Source organism: Sus scrofa, chromosome 2 (assembly GCF_054392235.1).
Source record: "Sus scrofa isolate SSC_HxYL_T2T_F1_AM1 chromosome 2, Sscrofa_HxYL_maternal_Yorkshire_Landrace_v2.0, whole genome shotgun sequence".
Lineage (NCBI taxonomy): Eukaryota > Metazoa > Chordata > Mammalia > Artiodactyla > Suidae > Sus > Sus scrofa.
In genome coordinates, this window is record NC_139384.1 from 99,143,431 (window position 1) to 99,164,881 (window position 21,451).

General features: G+C 38.3%; 1 protein-coding gene across 9 annotated transcripts; it reads right to left on the reverse strand.

Annotated features, from left to right (window-relative positions):
• Positions 1-1,086: 1,086 nt before the first annotated feature.
• Positions 1,087-16,901, reverse strand: MTX3 (metaxin 3). 9 transcript variants are annotated; one of them, XR_014838151.1, is made up of 11 exons: positions 16,795-16,901; positions 16,206-16,275; positions 15,769-15,845; positions 14,345-14,437; positions 13,463-13,645; positions 13,247-13,323; positions 12,587-12,744; positions 11,873-11,969; positions 10,914-11,002; positions 9,071-9,197; positions 4,662-8,088 (listed from the first exon to the last, which is right to left on the reverse strand). XR_014838151.1 is itself a non-coding variant. In XM_013994941.3 (10 exons), exons 1-10 carry the CDS (start codon positions 16,873-16,875, stop codon positions 8,081-8,083), a joined length of 963 nt encoding a protein of 320 aa, XP_013850395.1. In that variant the 5' UTR covers positions 16,876-16,901; the 3' UTR covers positions 1,087-8,080. The 9 variants fall into 9 exon arrangements, 6 of the variants coding, with proteins under 6 accessions (XP_013850395.1, XP_003123801.1, XP_013850397.1 ...); XR_014838150.1 differs by lacking the exons at positions 9,071-9,197; positions 11,873-11,969 and adding an exon at positions 1,087-2,811 and having other exon boundaries at positions 4,225-8,088; XM_013994941.3 differs by lacking the exon at positions 11,873-11,969 and having other exon boundaries at positions 1,087-8,088.
• Positions 16,902-21,451: the final 4,550 nt, after the last annotated feature.

The following is a 21,451-nucleotide window of genomic DNA, read 5'->3' on the forward strand; positions in this document are numbered from 1 at the left end:
TGAGCCAACAACTAAGAACCAAAATTGTGGAAGGTCCTTGTTGAAAAGTCCTCAGCTTCGTGACTCCAAATAGTTATCTTTTCCCCAAAGAATTCTATTATCCTACCAATACCAACTCTTCTTTCCTGCTCTCTTGCAGAAAAGAGGTGACTATTACTAATCACCTCAATCCACCCCACAGCATTTCATCTTAAATTCAAAATTCATAAGCAATTAAGATTTGCGTTCTTTGGGAACAGAAGTATCAATAAAGATGTAGCCAGCTTTTCATGTTGAGAGAAATACATACCTGAACAGCTCTACATGAAGGTCGATACACGTAAATTACACCTCAATTTTAAAAAATAAACTCTAGGAGTTCCCATCCTGTCTAAACGGAAACGAATCTGACTAGTATCCATGAGTACGGAGGTTCAATCCCTGGCTTCGCTCAGTGAGTTAAGGAGCCAGCCTTGCCATGAGCTGTGGTTAGGTCACAGACACAGCTCGGATCTGGCATTGCTGTGGCCGTGGCATAGGCTTGCAGCTGCAGCTCCAATTCAACCCCTAGCATGGGAACCTCCATATGCCACAGGTGCAGCCCTAAAAAGAAAAAGAAAAAACCCAAAAAAACCTCTACTAACAAAGACTTATTCCTTCAGGCAAACTGTACTTACTTGACTAACAGCTCTGGCAGGGTTCTCTACACCCAGGTATCCTAGCCCACTAAAAACAAACAAAAAGGGAGGAAAAAAATGAATATATACCTTCCATCCAATTACATGGAGCATCACTGAACTGTCTAGATGAGCAAAAGGGAAAATTTAAAAGAACCTTACAGAGCCATCTCTTATTTTACAACAGACATAAGTATAGCCCTGAGAGGTTGAGTGAACTGTCTGAGGTCACATGCGGAGCAGGCCTCTAACCTCCTTTAGCACAGGCTGGAAAAGGCATGAGGCATCTCAATGCATCATAGAAAGAATGGACATTTTAAAAAGAACAACCCTCTATCCAGCTCAGCCCCAGCAGGGCAGTATTTTCAATCACCCCGAAATTCTTCCCAATGACAGTCACCTCAAGGAAGAAACAATATTTAACCAGGAGTTAATAAATATTCAAGCAATTTCAGATTTTATTGTGAAAATAGCTATTTTGACATTATGTCCAGTTTCTCATTAATTAGGATAAATTCTTTACACCATTGATCTTCATCACCACTTCTGGGTATCTATACATAGTCTCTGAGTAAAATATGTTCACGTCAGGCAAGCCTAGAATATTGAAATTATGACCAAAAATGTGATTTTAGGATAGTTTATAACAAAACTATAGTATTTGTACACTACAACAGATGTTTCAAATGATGTACACTACAACGGATGTTTCCAAGATTAGCTTGGTGGAACGAAACCAATACTCATGAGTATACATAAGTTTCTTACTTTTCTTCTTTGCTAGCAGTCTTCCAAAAAGCTAATATTATGTTACAAACACCTCAAGTTTCCACTTTAGGATGAAGAGAAAAATGGAAAGACATCATTTCCTATTTTACAAAATAAAACATCAAGTCAGCAGAAGAATAAAACTCATCTTAACACAATTAACATGAAAACTTGAGTTCATCCATCCTTCTCCAAGTAATAAAGATGCCAGCACTGCAAGGGAGGCAGCCAACAGTCCAGAGAATGAATGGCCAGCATTGCCTTCTCTCTAGTGCATGACTTGCTTAGGACCGATGAGAATTCTGGCAAGTCATTTCTTCTTGACTTCCAAGGATCTGGGATATGTAAACTCAGTGATTAAAAGGCATTTCTCTGAATTTGCATGAGGAAATCTAAATAATCAGAACAAAGATCCAACTGCTGTTCACGTGGCTAGCTGTTCTCCATTATACCACAACTCAAACCCAATGGCAAATATTCTATCAAATACACACCCAAACTGTATGGTTCAAATATGCAACCTTACACATTGCAGAAAACAAAATGCATTTTACACCTGATAGTGAACTGGTTTCACACTTCGAAATGAAATCAAACATATTCGGTCTCTGAAATTTGAAGGTCTAGTGAGGTTTAAAGCTTTTTTTAGTACATAAAAACTGCTGAGAATTTAATAAAAAACTATAAACCCTCTTCCTAGAAAATGTACACACAAATATACCATCCTTTTTTAGACCATGTCTTCAGTAATAGAACTTGAAAATAATTAACTTCCTTTGCTCTTGTCACTGAAGCAACTGTAAACTTTCTATGACATAATATGTGTATACATATATATATGTGTAAAATAATCAGCTTGTTATGACTTTAGTGCTACAAATATCCACTGCCTTTTTGGCACTTTTAAGGCACAGCCAGAAACAGTCTGGAAAATTGTTCTGGAATTCCAAATTGGTTCCCTCTGTCTCACAAATGCCTAAGTGGTTAGTTCTCTGAAATCAGCAGTTCACAGACCTGTACAGCTGATCCAAGCCAACTGGGTCCAAGGGAATAGGGCCGGACTGATCCAAGGCCTCACATGTGCCTAAATAATCAATAGTCACTCCTCAGTCAACTCCATGGTCCAAGGAAGTCCTAACCTGTCTCTTCTCATTTTATCACCACTCACCAGAGGGGCAGCCAACAACTGGAAGCCTTTACAATGAGCACAAACAAGCAGAAACACTCTAGGGCAGCATTTTCCTAAGTGTATTTCTCAGAACACAAATCCCACATGACACCTACTTAAAAAAAAAAATCCACATAAAAATTAATTAGGGGGAGTTCCCACTATGGCTCAGTGAGTTAAGGGAGTGATGCTGTCTCTGTGAGGATGCAGGTTCAATCCCTGGCCTTACTCAGTGGGTTAAGGATCCAGCATTGCCAAAAGCTGCAATGTAGGTCACAGATGCAGCTCAGATCTGGTGTTACCATGGCTGTGGTGTAGGCCACAGCTGCAGCTCCAATTCAACCCCTGGTCAGGGAACTTGCACATGTTGCAGGTGCAGCCATAAAAAGAAAAAAAAAAAAAAAAAAAACTTAGGGAAATGATGTATAGAATACAAGTCCTTCTTAGAGTGTGAAACAACATAACAGCATATCTAAGGTTCTGAAAAGCCTACAGTAACTTTGTCTAACCTAGCATTTCCCAAACTTATGTGGCCAAAGAACCCTCTGTTCACATAATAACAATATATTCTGCCAAAATAATATCGTGAACTGCTTCTCCAAAGAACTAAAATACAGTTTTTAAAAAATACTATAATTCCAAATTAATAATAAGGATACAAAAGACTTATTTTCCTGCATTTTTAAAAGACGCTATCTCGTTTTGCTCTGAACAGACTTCTGTCATAACACTCCCCTCTCTATTTACAAACATCTGGCTCAAAGTTACCCTTTCTTCTATCACTATTCAAGAATGTAAATTCTCATCAGTAATCACTGGCCTCCTCATCTAGAACACATAATTTTTGTATGCTTTTTGATTCAGAGAATACTTCTGCACCTCAAACAAATAATTTTAAGTCTAGGGCAGGTAACCTGGGCTTCTAGCCAACATACCCCAACGAGAGTTTTGGGCTAAAAAATTTGAGACTCTTAAAAAAAAAAAAAAAAAAATAGGAAATCACTTCATCTTTCACACCTCTGTGAAAATCAACATTCTGAAGATCTAGTGAAACTTCCATTAAACCTTTGAGACTTTTTGGTTCATGTAACTAACAACAAATTTCTTAATAATCTGCTTAAGAAATGTGAAAACATTGAAAAGTAACTATAAATTCCACAGAGCTGAAAAAGAAAAAAAGGCAAAGGATAATTCCCTTTTTTTGTTGTTGTTTTTTTGTTTGTTTGTTTTTTGTTTTTTTTTTTTTGGTTTTTTTTTTTTTTTGTCTTTTTGCCCTTTCTAGGGCCACTCCCAAGGCATATGGAGGTTCCCAGGCTAGGGGTCTAATCGGAGCTGTAGCCGCCAGCCACAGCCACAGAAACGTGGGATCTGAGCCTCGTCTGTGACCTACCCCACAGCTCTCGGGCAATGCCGGATCCTTAACCCACTGACCAAGGCCAGGGATTGAACCTGACACCTCATGGTTCCTAGTCGGGTTCATTAACCACTGCACCACAACGGGATCGCCAGCAAAGGACAATTCTTAATGCCAACAACATATACAAAAGACCATCCTCAAAACCCAAATACACTATGTGGCTCTGCTCAGGATTTCAATTATATAAATAACCAAACCAAGACAAAGTCATTCACTCAATCCCTGTGAGCCTAAAACAAAAAGCATGTAGACATGCCAAACTTTCTTCATCCAAGCATGGTCCTAGTGTCATAAGAGAACACATGCAAAGTGAAGGAGCCGTGGAAGAGCTTTTTTGAAAACACCTTATCCTCAAATGTAAACCACAGGAAGAAAAATATATAATTACAAACATAAAATCATAGGATTTTAAATATCCTAGGGAAAAGGGGTTCTTGGATTTATCTTGTTCTTTGATGATAAGGCAAAATAGATCTTTAATCATTTGCTGCAAACCTGAGTTTTTTCTTTAAACTCAAGAATGAAATAAATTATATTTAAATTATGCATTTATTTGCAACTAAATACTGAATACTATGTTTGAAGCATTACATTTTTAATCATCGTTTATGTAGACAATGGTAAAATTTACTGAATTTATTTTTTAAAGCCCTTTTATTTTGAAATAGAGAGTCACAAGAAGTTGCAGAAATAGCACAAGAGAGTTCCTGTGTAGCCATCCCTCAGCTGCTTCTCTTTACATTTAAGCATTTATATTTTGGTTTTAGAGGGATACAATTTTTGACACCTTATGAAAAACTGTCAAAAAACTAATAGATGTGGTGAATGTCTCTTCCTAGAAGAGGCTCTAAGAAAACATACTCCGACTTCAACTACCACTTCTATCACACGATGCCATCTTTAAAAATTGGTTTTCTGAGATACTATCACTTCACCAATTTTTGCCTCTTTAATATCTAGTTGTTTTCCGTTTCTCCAGACTTCTGAAAACTCTAACTCAGCTGATTGAAGTAAGATTTCCTGTTCTTTTATGTTAATACATCTAGCAGTATAAGTGAACAGAAATTACAAATGGAAATCAAAAGACTTTGGATTTAACGTAAAATCGCCAATCCTCTGGTCCTCAAAAAACATACCCAGGCTGAAATCTGATTCATTACGTGTCAATATCAACCTTTTAGGGGGAAAAAACATTGTTATCCTCAACATTCTTCATAGTATCTTTGGAGTTAAGAGAATGGTTGGCCTTATGGATGATGGATGGCAGTTTGTTGATGGAAGATCTTTACCTTATAGGAATTATCTGACCAATTTTCTAATCCTTTAGTACCAATAAATATAAACACAACAAAGTCCCTTTTATCATATTATCCTCTACCAAAAGAAAGGGGCTCATAGTATTTCAAGACTGTGGACCATTTATCTCAGCAAACTTCAACTTTATCCAAAGCAGATCCTGACAGGTTGGTCACAAGCTCTCTGATCTCTGTGCACAGGAGTTCCAAGTGCCTCCTGTATGTGTGGCTGATCCCTGGAGTGATTTGTGCTCAGTCATAGCTTCCTAGCGTCTCGTTAGCTTAGCACTTCCTATGTGTGTGGCTGATCCCTGGAGTGGTCTGTGCTCAGTCCTATAGCTCATTGGCTTATACCAAAAAAACTCAACTAAGGAACCCAACACAGAAATTCTCAACTAAATCACACTCTGCATTCTAGAAAAGATAGTCTGAAAGCATCCTGGCATAGATAGCATACAGCTAAAGGTAATTCAAAGCTGGAAGGACCAAAAGGAAATAAATCATATTTACAGTAGTTTTTTTCTACTAAAAAGGGACAAATACTTGCTATCCTAAAATGCTATCTTTTGGTTAAACTTTCTACACATCAAACATGACAGTATACTTACTGGCTGCATCACTGTGTCGTAAGAACATGATCTCTCCCGTTCTTATAAAAATGTACGCATATTTTTCTTACTCCTGGACATTAATGGTTTTATGGACAGAAAAATTTACAAAACTGAGTATTCTCTTTTGACTTTGCCCATGAAGAAACTTAGATTTAAATTTACCATTTGATTTTAGAATCTTTTGGGGTTAATATAGTTCCTTCTCCCACCAATTTTTTATTTTTCCTAAAACTAATTTTAATTGTTCTGTTTTACATGTGTTTGAGGATTGTTAGCCACTTCAAGTACTTCTTGGAAGTTTTAGTAGAAATCATAATTGAAAATTGCTAACCCTGACTAAAGCATAAACAGATTAATGTGCTAACCACCCTTTTCCAATATCCATCAGTCCTAGAGAATACTGTTCTGCAGTCATGATTCCCAGCATAGAAAACTCATATAGATTTCTGATGGCTGGATAGAAAACTGACACATAACACACATAACACACACACACACACACTCATGCACACGCTCGTGCTCGCTCTCTCCGCCCCTCCCTGTTGCAGAAGTCAAAATTACTAGTTACTTTCCCTCAATGCATCCAAACAGATGAACAAGATTTTGAAGACTACCATGATTCTCATTTAATTAAAACTTTCCAGAAAAAATATTTACAGTGACTTAAAGACTCCTGCATAAATAGATTCTTAAATACAGAACACATTGAGAGGATGCAGGTCAAACACAGCTGAGCTCCACTCAGCTCAAATTAGACGAGTCTCCTGACTACAAAGCTGTTTCCTTAACACGGGGGTTCCTGCAGGACGTGATAGATTTGCCGAGCACCATAATAATCTTTTAAGACACTAATCAAAAACATGGTCCTATATTTTAAAAACCCCAGAAGTGATTTTAGGACAACAGAAGCACCTCAGCCACTAAAATAAGCAGGAGTCTACTATAAGTAAAATTACCTGCACAGCAAATCCTTTAACAGCTCAGCAACCAATAAACAGAAAATGTTCTTAAACATCTACTGCCATTTCCGATTATTCCACTGGCTACTTCAACTGTAGTTAAAACTCTATGGAAAATATTAGTTGTCATAAAGCTTTTGACTACATGATAGGTTTCTTATGAAAGAACACTGGTCTGAGCCAAGCATGGTGAACTTGGACCAGACACCCAGTAGGGACTTCTGTTACTCTGGCAGTGGGCTCCTCCTGAGTAGGGTCTAACAACTGGGCAATTGTCAAGAAGACTTTACAATCAGGCAGAATAACGATGACCAACCCATTCAGCTCTCCTGAAATCATTCCAAGAAAGAAATGACTAGACTTAAAGATGTATTACAAATACACAAATTTAAAGCTCCAATGAACTGAAAGAGCCCTTGCTAACCTATATTGAACACATCAGCAAATACTGTTATACAGAAGTGCATATAGTCAGACAAATATTACATATAATCACCTTTACTATATATGTATCTGGTAGCACCCCCCAAAAAAAGATTAGACTTATGAGAACATAATTATAAAACACATTCCTCATTGCTTTTTAAAGTTAAATACAGGTTTTTCTATTGAAATAAATGGAATATTAGAATAATATATTTTTCCTAAAGTCTAATTTAGGCATCATATTTCTAAAGATAAGAAAAAGGCCTCAGCCAAAGAGCCACATATTAGATATTCAAACTGGTCTAAGGAAACTAAATTAATAAATTAACTAAATAAATTAAGAGTGCACATTCAGAAGAGAAGTGTAGCTTTTGGTCAACAACATGTGAACCAAAGGCAAAAATCTGCCAAGGTTAAGGCAGGTTTTTATGTACAGTACAATGTGTTTTCTTCCCCCCCCCCAAGTTCATTTAGCATTCACATGGATGTTTTTAAAGTGCATTGCCAAGCTAAAACATAAGCTTCCTAACTAAAAAAAAACTGCTGTCATAGAAAATTTCTTTTGTTTTAGAATCTTCCTTATACCTATGTAAAACATTTTCTTTTTTTCCCTCGCACGCTTAGTGTAAGAGATGACTGCGACAATTATGAGACTTGAATACAAAGCATAACCAGTGTCAGGGGGATAGCCGTTGTATGGAATTACTTTCTTCTTCTGCTGGAGTCAGTTTAAGTGTTGGCAGTTTCCGAGGAGGAAGCTGAGGGCTTTGGCGAAGATTGTCATCCATCTGTGGAAAGAACAAAAGATACATCTGACTAATGGCTGTGGCACCACTGATACAGACTATGGCCTCCCCGTCCAAACTATAGCCCAGAGAGTATAGAACCTAATGTTTCTAGAACTGCCAGAGAAACCTTTTTCTTGCAAGTAATCTCTCAGGAATTCTGTACATCACACCTAAATACTGGCTGACTCCATACATTTATAGCAACAAAATAGCTCATCCTTGATGCCTTCACACAATTATAATAATTCCACAAAATGAATATCCTATTGAACTCCTCAACCATAATATGACTTGGTTTAAGAGATCTTCTAGTAAGTGTAAAAGCAGTATTTCTATTACACAGTTTATAAATAAAGTAGGTTCACCTACAGTACCTCATTTGATCTTCCCAACACAAGTGTAAAGAGGGAAAAAAAAAAAAAAAAGCAGACACAATCATTCCTCATTTTACAGATTAGCAAATGAAGCTCAGAAAAGTTACCAACTTTGCATTAGGTTGCAAAGCTTATATCAGAGCTGATATCTGAGCCAAGGTCGTCTTATTCTATAACTGCTGTTCTTTCAACTATACCTCATTGCCTGAATAAAAATGACCTGCCCGCCACTCAAAAAGATCACCTCTTTTAGGCTGTGAGTATTTAGACCAAAGGAATCTAGGAGAAGCGACAAAAAGAAGGATAAATTATTTAGTCCTAATCCAGAGGCAATGCAAACAATAGGTCAATTCTAAGTCTACAGAAACAAATTAGTATGGAGTATATTAAGAAAATGTCTAAGAGTTTCACACTTACCCTAAGACGTCCTAGTGCACCCCTGGAAACACTAGGAGAGGGGTTACTTAGAACTGAATCAGAGCTTAGAAAACTGCCTTTAACCCATAACCACGGTGCAAGGTTCAGGTTCTGCGGTTAAGCTCTTTCATAAAGACTTGAGAGCAGGTACATCAACGACCCAAAACCAATAGCATATAGCATCTTATTACCCACTTGATAGGTGATAGGCAGGCTTTTCTGGAGTTCTAAATATGTGCAGAGCAAATCCCTTATCTTCTCAAGATGCTTTTGTAAAGCATAGAGGAAATGTTTCAGCAGAGGTACATGGGATTTATACTAAAGGAAAGAGAATAAAAGATTAACTCTTAATTTGCCAATGGGAAAAAGTATTCCCAGTGAACTATTTGAATCAATTGTGCTAAGATGTCTTTTTTTTTTCTTGCAAGAACTACGTTCCTCAAACATAACTTCCTTTTTTAAAAATTCTAGATTTTCTGTCCAAATGGTGAACAGTGGTAGCCAAGAGAACTTGTTGTTCTAATGTCTTATAGCAAACAGTGACCTGTACTGAAGGGCAGATGGCAAGCGGGGTGGGGAGGGGGCAGTGCCGGAGAGAGGGTCAGGAGACTTCCATATATTGATGATGCCAAGATGGAGGCATACAAAGTGGTGACAGGGCCTCCTGGTTGCACTTTCTGCACATGTAGGGATTTCATGGTTCCTTTCACATGTCTGTAATGAATTGGCCACACAGAAAAATGGAACTATACCGACCAGCCTTCCTCTAACAGAAAAGTGTCTAGAACAGTCTGAGTAATCTTCCCTTTATCCACACTGAACTTTCAATGTATTTCCTTTCATGAGATTCACCCGATTAGGCTAAGAATTAAGACAAATATGGTTTTCATTCGCCTTACCCAAACTTTAATAAGAGACACATGATATACCATAAAATGAAATAAAATGGTCATTCCACAGAGTGGCAGTTATATACCTGGCTATTAGCACCAGCAGTAATGGATACATAATTTCATTCACACATTAGATACATAATTTCATTCATACATTAGATGGCTAACTGCGTAGCCCATGCTGGAATCCAATTTCTAGGGTTCAAATCCCCTCTCCACCTCTTGCCAGCTGAATGACCTCAGGCAAGGTGATATTAAAAGCTACTCTTGAAGCTTCAGTATCTCATCTGTAAAATGGGGGTGACAGAGAACCTGCACACACAGAGCTGTCAAGATTAAATGAGGTAATTCATATAAAGCGCATATAATACAGTGCCTGAGACTTGATCCTCAGAACGTCTAGCCAGTGTTATTAGGCCACACTGCCCCATTAGTCTGTGGAAGAATGAATGAACCATTATCCATTTAGATAAGGAAAAAAAGCAAGTTCAGACACTTAAGGAAAAAATGCATAACTCTCTTGTATTTTTCCAATTAGAATCCATTGAAATTTCCATTGCTGGCTCTCTCCCCTATGGAATTCCTCAATATTCCTCCAACCAAATGAACACTCCCAAAGTGGCAAAATATGCACACTGGTGAAAAACTGTAGACAACGTTTAGAACAGAGAAGGATATAAAGGAGCCCAAATAAAATTGTTTATGTGACAGAAAGAAAAAGACATCATAGTGCTACTAGCAAGCAAGGATATATACAGGTGTTTACAATCTCAAGAAATGTTAACCCTCAGAGACAGACAGAAGCTCACAGCAAGAAGTGTTTTTTGTTTGCCTCTCTCTCTCTCTCTTTTCTTAAGCCAGGCTTTTGGGTTTCCTAGCTTGGAAAGTACTAATTGTGTGGTAGAAGTAAACCCAGTACCATTATCAGATCTTTCCCCAAAGCAATCAGGCCATTACTGGCTTCAAAATACTATATTTAGTACAACATTAGTAAATGTATGAAATTTAAACAGCATTCTGAAAAAAATTAATTTTAAGAAAAACTGAAAGGGTAAAGTTAATGCATAACCCAAATTACAATGTTAATTGCAGAAAGGAAAATACTAAACTACTATAAAATAATGATTGAAGTAAATGTGACCTTTTCAATCAAGTTGGATTCCTTATTTACAAGTTGTGTGAGTTTCTGCAGATTTGCATCTACCGTTTCTGGTCCAGCAGGAGAGATGCCTAAGAAGCCAGGACAGAAATCAGAAAGAGGAAATTTTGAAAGCCTTATAAGCTGTTTAGACTGAAAGAATTTGGAGTCTACCCACCCTCCTAAGTGCCCCAACCCCCACATCCAGCCCCCTAAAAAGTGAAATGAAAAACCATTCTGGGCTCAAAGGCAAAGTTAAGAAAGAGAGTAATGCTCCAAAACCAAACCTTAAGCAAGAGGACTAAATCTTTGCGTTCTCTCTTTCTGATGGGTTAGTGGAGGGGAAAAAAAAAAAAGGACTAAATCTGTCCTTAAGGAGACCCTATTAGCCAAGCATTATGCACACAGCCAAAGTAATTAGTAAGGGCACAGCAGTCCTCATTTCCTTCTCAAGTTTAAGTTGTACCTTTCCCCACCCATTTCAAACAGATCTTCAGTTAACAACTAGTTGAACAGCTTTTTAAGGCAGTGACTCCCAAACAGATATCCACCAGGCATCCAAAGTTTTGGGAGGGACTCAAAAAATACAGATTCCTAGGATCTATCCCTAAGAGATTCTAATTCTGTAAATCTGGTATAGGACCAAGCTTTTGTGTTTGTCCTGTAGTCAGGTCTGCTAACCACTGCGCCAAAGTAACAAGGTTAAAAGTTACCCAATTTCATGACTCCCAGACTACTAACCCCTCTCTTGTTATATGCAAATAAATGTATTATATACAAGACACATGACCCACTATAAAAAAGAAACTGTCCCTAAGCCAACTATCCTTATAACTGCTATTTCTTAAAAGGACAATTTCTGCCATCTCTCCCAATACAAATTTAGTGTCCCAGTCACTTAAGCACAGGCCCCCTCTCCCAAAGAATCAGAGCCTAAGTGACAGGTGCTCTATTTACTATACCTCCGGTCTGATGCAATCAGTTTTCAAGTAGTGGAATCATGGGAGTGTACCTCACCAAAATCAATCTGCTGCTGATTTCTGTTCATGCAGGAAAATGCTAGAAGCAACATTTAAAGTAATTGCCCATTTGCATTAGGATAAATGCTATCTTTCAGCAGGGCTGTAGTTAACTTTTAGCAGAAAATGACCCACTTCAAAGGGGCAATGTTTAAAGAATAAGAAGAATTGCATAAAACCCAGAAGAATAAACAAAAGCCAAACATATACTTATCTATTTAAATAAGAACTAACACATGGGAATAAAAATAAGGTTGGAAAAATGCAACTTTTTGAAATTCTATAAATCAGCATTTAAAGGCAATACACAATTTTTTTTTTTTTTAAGGGCTGCACCTGCGGCATATGGAGGTTCCTAGGATACAGGTCCAGTTGAGCTACAGCTTCTGGCCTACACCACAGCCACAGCAACATCAGATCTGAGCCATGTCTGCAACCTACACCACAGCTCACGGCAATGCCAGACCCTTAATCCACTGAGTGAGGCCAGGGATCGAACTCTGAAACCTCATGGTTCCTAGTCAGATTCGTTTCCACTGTGCCATGATAGAAACTCCATACATTTTTTAATAAGTAATGGATTTGGCTTGTACATCCTTGGGAGAATATGCAAATATTCTATGTAAGTAAAGATCAGCCAAAGAGAAACCAGCTTACCTCCAAGACTAAGCCTAAAATAACTGTTTAGGATGTCATCACAAAATCGACACAGGTTGAAAAGCTGTTTCAAATGTTCTTGTAACTGAACTTTAGGAAAGCGTACTTTATAAAGAGGTGCAAGATAACCAAACACATAGGCATCCAAGGTAGAAGGCCTAAAAATAAGGATATTTTGAAAAGGATGTAAGAAAATATTAATTTGGAATATTAGAAAAATTTTTTTCTCGAATACACTTGTCAGTTCTGAAGTATATAGTATAGTCTTTTAAAAGGTTTACCACCCATTCTAGTGTATAAGAATGATGCAACCAGGACTTTACTCATTAGCAGTTTTTTAAAAAAATACCCATTTTATTTAGAAGAAAATTAAGCTGTAAATTAAAGATTCATTTTATTCAAAGTGTTATACAGAGACTGGAGATAGGGTGGGAATAGTCGTAGATGTTTTAAATTTACATATGGAGGATATTAAGTCAATGTGAGATTACCACCAACAGAAAAAGTTTCCTATAGTAAAAATCCATTAAATATTTTTTAACTGAAAATCATTGGGGGTGGGGTGGGGGAGCCCAGCAAGGGAACTCGCTTTAAATAACTGCTCACTGAATATATGCAAAAAAAAACCCATCAAAATGGCTTTTAAGGGAATGTACTCACGTATCTCCAAAGAAAAACTGAGATGTTCCCAATCTGTTTGACAGAAGATTTAGGCACTCCTTGGCATCTCTGTATATCTAATAAGGATGAAATGACATCTCAAAGGTAGGAAAGATGCTCTGGAGCTCCTTTGCAGGCAGGCACCTATAGGTAAGTTCATCTCGGCCTTCTCTCATCCCTCGAGAGCCCTTGCTCTGAAGGCAATCCCGACCATACCTGAGCTTCTACTTCTCGGAGGTGGTAGAGCGGAGGCACTCCTCTGGTCAGGAGAATCCTATTCAGAGCTCCCTTAGACATTCTTCCAGGCAGGATCAAACTCAAGGGAAAAGGAATTCGTGAAGCAAACCAAGGCTTTGTCACAGTAAAGTAGTTGTCACTCTCAACCCAGAAAGTGTGAAGCTACAAAAAGAGGGGAAAAAACAATACAAGGATATTCATTTATTAAAAGATCACTTAATGTACAAAAATAAATAAATATACAAAATGAATAGTTCCCATTGTGGCTCAGTGGAAATGATTCTGACTAGTATCCATAAGGATGCAGGTTCGATCCCTGGCCTCACTCAGGGAACTTCCATATGCCATGGGTACAGCCCTAAAGAGACAAAAAAATAATAACATAAATAAATAAAATAAAAGATCACTTAATGTGAACATTTTTCATAAATATCCTTGAGTAAAGTTACCTTCATACAAATTTTCCAGTTAGAATGACTCAAGGATAAATCAAGACTTTTAAATGCGTGAGTTTTCTTGTTTGCTCTATCCCAGGTGCTTACCCAGGACATGGCCTGGAATACAGTAGGTGCTCAAAGAATATTTGTTAAATGAATGAATTACAATTGGCCTGGTTGTATACATGGAGCAACAAACTCCATCTTCCACAGAGAACCTTTATTTCCAGAATGACATCTTTCACTTTGTTGTTTCACATACTAGTTGAATGGATGTCTAACAGGAACCAGTTTCACGGTTACATAAAAGAATCAAGATTAATACATAAATGAACTTTCCTCTCTTAAGCCTTTTTCATTATCTTCTAAATAGACTAAATTTTCAGTAGGTCACTAAAATACTGTAATATTCACCAGTGCTCACCACTGCAGGAAGAAGCTTCTCTTCAAGGAGAGCAATGTAAGCCAGGGTATCTGCCCCTTGTTTTGCAGAGAGTTCATAATCAGCATTATATTTCTGTCAAAAAATATAAAACCAAAACCTTAGTAAGTCAAGAGCATCCCAAAACAGGGAAGCTAAATAAATTATTTAGCTCCTACTGTTTCTCAAAAATGGCAAACATATTAAAAGGGGAAAAGAGAAATATGAATTCAGTGACAAATGTTGCTTAATGAAAGTAAAGTTCTTATCACAGCCGTCATGCACACAGAAAGCTCAATTAATGTTAGTTTAGGCTTTTTTTTAATTATTAACTATTATTTCAATGATTTTTTTTAAATCTTATTGGAGTATAGTTGACTTACAATACTGTATTTAGTTTCAACAGAGTGACTCAGTCATACATGTAAATATATCCATTCTTTTTTCTATATAGGTTATTACAAACTATTGAGATTTTCCTGCGCTATACAGTATCAAACTGGTTTTTGTTTTTGTTTTTGTTTTGTCTTTTGAGGGCTGCACCCTCGGCACATGGAGGTTCCCAGGCTAGGGGTCTAATTGGAGCTACAGCTGCCAGCCTATGCCATAGCCACAGCAATGCCTGATCCTTAACCCACTGAGCAAGGACAGGGATTGACTGAACCCGCAACCTCATGGTTCCTAGTCAGATTGCTTCCGCTGCACCTCGACAGGAACTCCCATACAGTATCAAATTGTTAATGACCTAGTTGAGTTTAGTGCATGGAATGTAACACAAACTTAATATGTAGAAGCTATCATTATTTTCATCAATAATAAGGAAAAAGCTCTAATTAGCTGCATTTTCCTCATTAAAAAAGAAAATCTTCCAATTTAGAAAAGTTCTAAATTTTGTTGACAGAAGACTTCTTTTTTTTAAAAAAGTATTGGCAAAACCCACAGGTTTTGCATTTATAAAAACTGTTACATGTTTAAACTTTTGAATACATTATATAAAACTTTGCATGTTCCGACATTTTGTATACATTATTTCATGAAATAATTATCTGCACCTATTGGTTGAAGTGCTTTAAGAAATAAACGTTGATGGATGATGGGAACTCACATGTCATACCCAGCACAAAAGGTGTGGCAATTATGTGACTAAATTTACAATCATATCAATAAGCGTAATAGTGAAGATGGCTAAATTGAATCTGCTTATATCTAAATTTCAATAAAAACGAAGCCAAGTGCACAAAAATATAAACTAATTCACTATACAGGTTTCCTATCACAGTGCAACACATGATTTAGAGCCATGATTCTCAAATCTATTTTAATTCCAATCCCCATGTATCATCGAAAAGTCTAAAAAGTATTTTTAATGTACTTTTTTGAAAACACACAGTGATGAAGAATTTACTTCTTCAAACAGAACCACCCACCTGTTTTCTTAAAAAGTTTAGTATTTTTGCCGGCTGAGAAACAATGTTGTCTTCAGTTGTCAAAACTGGTACATCTCCTATAATCAAAGAACAATTTACATAGAAGGAAGCATTTTGATCTCCTCAGAAGAGATTCCAATACCCTAAAAACTATACCAATCATATTTGGAGGAATAAAAAAATGAGTAAGTCACTTTAGGTTTTTGCAATTTCACAAAGAACAGTTCTGGAGAGCATTTTCACTTCTCATAATTTCCACTGATTTGGCTTGTCCTTTGAAGTATTACTCAGAAAGATCAAAACATAAGCAACACACTGCCAAGGTCATGTAAGAACTAACCCCCCAAGGTACTCCATGGCCACAAGCCTCCTAGCTCTAAATGGGAGTGAGGAAGTTAAACAGGGTAGAAAGGGGTTTTTAAAAGTTTACACTGTACCTCTTGAACCTTTCCAGGTGTTATCTATGACATTGACTTTTAGGGGTGCACCAGAAAATTTGGCGTAAGCCTGAAAGAGAGTTTGCAATAAAACATTTTAGACTGAGTACGTAATGCAAATCTGCAGAGCAGCTTCACTTCAAAGCCTGGTCCCCCGAAGGCAGAGACGCCTGACTCGCGGGCAGAATTCCTCCCCCGACTTCTAGCCGGGGTTGCGCGCGCCAGCTATCAGGATTTTGAGACATCTCCCCCAGCCCCCCAAGACGTTACTGAGAAGCAGAGCAGGGAGCGCGCGCCTCCTGTTTCGGGCTTTCATTCCTCCGCCTAGACTGCTCTGCACGGCTGAGAAAACTCGGAACCAAGCGGAGAAGACGTGACTCTCACGCTAGGCTTCCGCAGGGTCACAGGCTAGGCTGTAACTCGTTGGACGGGAGGGAGCCCAAGGCAGTGCAGCAAGCAGCGCCCCAGCCGGCCTGGGCCCGGAGCGCCGCTGAAACCGCGGCTAGCAGCCGGGACCCCGCCCAGGCAGCCTCGCGCCTCTAGCACCGCCTCTTCTTTCCCGCGCCCTGGCCGGGCGGGACGGCCTCACCATCACCACCAGGGACTCGCTGTGCACGGATGGGAGCCCCCAGCCGCCTCCCCAGCAGCTGAGCTCCAAGGGGGCCGCCATCTTGCAGGGGCCGCCCTTTGCTATCCCGGAAGTGCTTTTGTCGCCTAATTTCCGGCACGTGGAACTGAGGGGGCGGGGCGAAAGGGAGGGAAGGTTATTTTGGGGACTGGGAGAGACAGGAAAGGACCCCTGGAGGGGTTAGGGGCATGCTCAGAGCTAGCTTGGCCTAGGGGTAAAGAGTCCTGAGCCCTCAGTCAGACAACCTTAAATATTTATTGGATTTCTAATGTGTCCCAAGCTCATTGAACAGTACTACCGTGGGCTTTAAGCCATTTGTAGACCAGGCATGACAGTTTATTCACAAGACTATTGTGTTTAAAATTATGACATGGGAGGAGAGAATTTGGCATAGAGTAGGCACTCTATAATTGTTTGACCCCTTCCCGCATATATTTGGTTTCTACCCCTTTCCACTCTCGGTCTCAATTATAGTCACCTTCATGTTCACTTGTTACACTCTCCTTAAAAGTAACCCTATTCCTAAAGTTTGTCAAGTGAATTCTACCTTCCTTCAGTCTAGAATATCTTTGTTCCCTCAAAAATGAGCTTAACTGTCACTTCCCTAGGACTATTTTCCAAAGTTAGGAACTTCTGGATTCCTGTAGCCCTTTGTACATGCCTGAATTGTAGCTTCTATCTAATACAGACTTTTTGCCTTTTGGTGTACTGGAAGTTCTTTGAAGACAGAAACAGGAATGGCTTCATAGATGTGAGACCTCAAAGAGGAACCTATACTTAGAGGGGCCCACACTTGCCTTAATGTTCTAGTGTCATTGTCTTAAAATTCTTAATTTTTGAACAAAAGGCCCTGCATTTTTTATTTTGATTGGGTCCTACAAGTAATGCCACCAGTCATGCCTGTGGGCCTAATGGAGGTGAACTACATGTTTATTGAACATCAAACTGACAACTGCTAAGAAAAGCTGAGAAAAAAGAGAAAAGATAGGTCTTGAGAATGCCATGATCCTAACATGCTTACTGGATCTTGGAATAAGGACAAAGTTGCCAGGTTTTTATCTAGATGGCACAGTAGAGTTTCTGGGATACCCTCTCAGTCATTCCTCTGAGTTCTTGCCTTTCCTTTACCCCGAGATGGTTAGGTCCCTTTAAACAACTGAGTAAGCAAAAGAATCTCTGCAAATTTTCATAAAGATACAACTCAACAGGTAATTGCTAAGCACTCCCTTACTGTTTACATAGCCATCTAAATTACAATAGCAATGTGCTAAAGTCCTTTTTCATGTTTCAAAAGCAAAGAGTTCTCAGAAATGAGAAGGGAAGTTATATCAAAGATGAGATTTCATTAACAAAACTTCAAAGTGAAAAATGTGTAACATATGTACCATTAAAATTAAATGTCAAAATATTTATTGAACAGCTACTATATCCAAACACTATAAGGCTCTGAGAGAATACAGAGATAGATAAGTCATGAGTTCTTCCAGAGTTTATAGTCTACAAAAGAGACAAAAAAAATTAAATGTAACAAGTCAGGCTACCATGAATAAAGTTAAAGATGAAAATAAAATATTATGGAGTTCCTGTCGTGCCTCAGTGGTTAACGAATCTGAATAGGAACCATGAGGTTGCGGGTTTGATCCCTGGCCTTGCTCAGTGGGTTAAGGATGAGCTGTGGTATAGGTTGCAGACACAGCTTGGATCCCGCATAACTGTAGCTCTGGTGTAGGCCAGCAGCTACAGCTCTGATTCAACCCCTAGCCTGGGAACCTCCATATGCCACAGGAGCGGCCCTAGAAATGGCAAAAAGACAATAAAATAAAATACAATAAAATAAAGTATTGTGGAAGCACAGAGCAGGAATGATGCATCTTCTGTGGGATTAGTGGAGGCTGTCTGTTCAGTCTTTAGTACAAAGTAATTCAACTTTCAGATTCAAGTAATTGGACTTACCAGTTTAGAGGATTAAAATCCCAAGCCATAAAGCTCAGAGTCCATATACTACAGACATTTAAAGTAATCGTAAACAGAGAATGTAGACTACTTGAGTCTTGTTTATAAGATGGTGGAGGGGTGAAAATACATCCTCATGGACACACAATGCCTTCTCCCTTATTGCTGCTGTTACATATGACAGTTTCATTTGCATTAAAGAGAAATTAAGTCTCTTAGCATTGAGTTGAGACAGAACAGCATGCTATTGCTTCTGATAAGAGAATCCTTACACACAGGTTTATTTGTGCCTATTTAATAGCAATCTTTTATTGCTGCAATTCCCCTTGAGAGTCTGTATTTGCTAGATTGAATTTTAAAATCCCAGCACAGTTGATTGCACAACCAGGCTGAATATTGCCCCAGAGAACCACACAGAAAGCTGAAACCTTCAGGAATTATGCCTGGTATGGGTAGTTGGTCTCTGTGCCTTTTTTTTTTTTTTTTTTTTTTTTTGGCTACTAGAGAGTATTGTTCAGAGTTTGTCAAAATCATAATTTCAGATTCCTACCAGGAAGCATACTATGTGCAAAATATTCACATACAGGGGCATGGGGTGACCTGAATTGCAGCTTTGTAATGAGTATTCCAGACAGTGTTTTCCCTGAGAAAGAAAAAAAAAATTTTTTTTTTTTTTTGTCTTTTTAGGGCCACACCCGCAGCACATGGAGGTTCGCAGGCTAGGGGTCGAATCGGAGCTGTAGCTGCTTGCCTACACCACAGCCACAGCAACGTAGGCTCTGAGCCACATTTGCAACCTACACCACAGCTCTTGGCAACACCAAATCCTTAACCCACTGAGCAAGGCCAGAGATCAAACCCGCATCCTCCCAGATACCAGTAGGGTTCGTTAACCATTGAGCCATGACAGGAATTCCTGACAAAGAAATCTTATTTTTCAAAATATAGGCATTAAAAAAATATCTTCATCTAGTGATAGTTATCTGAACTCAGGGGACCTGATTCTTGGCATCCATTCCTATCCTATCATATGTTTTTTAACTTAGTAACCATGGTGCGGGGTCTATTAGGATATTTTGTATAGGTGATTAAGAATCTGTAAAATAATGCTGTCAGCAAAGATGAAAGTTTTGTGACAAGTGATCATGCATTGTGAACTTGGGCATCATTTTCAACTCTAAATGTCTTTAATCAGTAACATGTTCAGATATGGACGTCCTGGGGAGGAAAATAACAAACACTGAATAAGAATCAGGAGAGCTGGTTTCCTGACTTTGTTTCTAACTAGCCATATGACCTTGAGCCAATCATTTTTACCTTTATTCCTCAACTTATTTACTTTTAAAGCAAAGGTTCTTTTAGTTCTGAGATACTATCATTCTACATGTGATAAATATTTAATGATAGTTGATATTCATGGAGCAATTTCTACACACCAGATATTGTTTTAAGTATCCAACAGAATTCATTTGGTAGACATAACAATGCCATAAAGTGAGTGCTTTTATGGTCTTCTGTTTTCAGGGAGAGAAATTAAGGCACAAAGGTGTTCATTAATCTTCCAAAGAAGATCAGAAATTGGTAATTAATTATCACCGATAGGCGATAGAGGCACGATTTGAACCCAGGCAGTCTGGACTCATACTCTTAACCACTCTGTCATCCTGACTGTTGCCTTCTAAGTAGCCCTTGAAAAATCCCAGTTTCACTCAGAGTAGAATTATCAGTGCATGATATTACTGTCATTACTTGTTTAATAGTATTTGTTTAGAATTAATCCATTAAGTCAGTTCATGAAGCAACATCTATATGCCTAGCACCCTGCTGGACTGTAAGGGAATAAAAACTTATATTCATGCTTTCAGAGGGATAGTTGAGAAAACAAGACCTACATATTTGAGGTAGCTAGAGCTGATTAGGAGGTACTATTTTGTCAAGCAGACCACAAATCTAATGTGGTTTTAGACAAAGGCTCTATTGTACTGTAATTCTTGGCAAAGGCCTGATGGAAGAAGTAGAACTTTAGCTGACCTTGAAGGATGTGTACACTGGATTTAGATGAGCACAGAGGAAGGCACTCCACATGGGCTATGCTACATGAGTCAAAGCATGGAGTTGGAAATAAAGAATCTGAAGACAGGTGAATGAATGATGGATGCTGATTTTGATAATAAGCTCAAGACTGGTCAAGAAGATGGAGAACCAGAATTGGTGATATTAGAAGGAATGGAGACAGGTAGTTTTGAAGAATTTTTACAAAACAGTAAAAGTATATAGACAGTAGTAATGGAGTCACACAGTCATGGATGGAGGAGTGGAATAATTTGATTCACGGACACTGTAGGAGGAAAAGTTTTATGAACTCATAAATTGTATTATATGAATTAAAATGTTGTGAAAATGAAAGGAGGAAATGCTGAAGAATATTATTAAAAGAAAGTCATCTGGCACCCTTGCACTGAGCATTTTTCCTTGAACACATTGTTGGAAATCAAATTTCAAGTGGTTACTAAAGAAAATTAGGTAACAGGAATAGGGGCTGGTATATCCCGAGGAATATATCAGATGAAGGAAGGAAAGAAATAGAACAGGAGCAGGAGTCTCAAGATAAAGTATTTGAAGGAGATGACAGGATGAATCTACATACAGATGAAGACAGATTGGC

Bases quoted from the DNA above. Each gene is read 5' to 3' on its own strand.
- MTX3 (XM_013994941.3), bottom strand. From the start codon at position 16,875: ATGGCGGCCCCCTTGGAGCTCAGCTGCTGGGGAGGCGGCTGGGGGCTC. The intron at 13,646-14,344 runs GTGAGCACTGGT...CTCTTTTTGTAG, and splicing joins AGAAGCTTCTTCCTGCAGTG to CTTCACACTTTCTGGGTTGA. The intron at 12,745-13,246 runs GTGAGTACATTC...CCTTATTTTTAG, and splicing joins CAGTTTTTCTTTGGAGATAC to GCCTTCTACCTTGGATGCCT.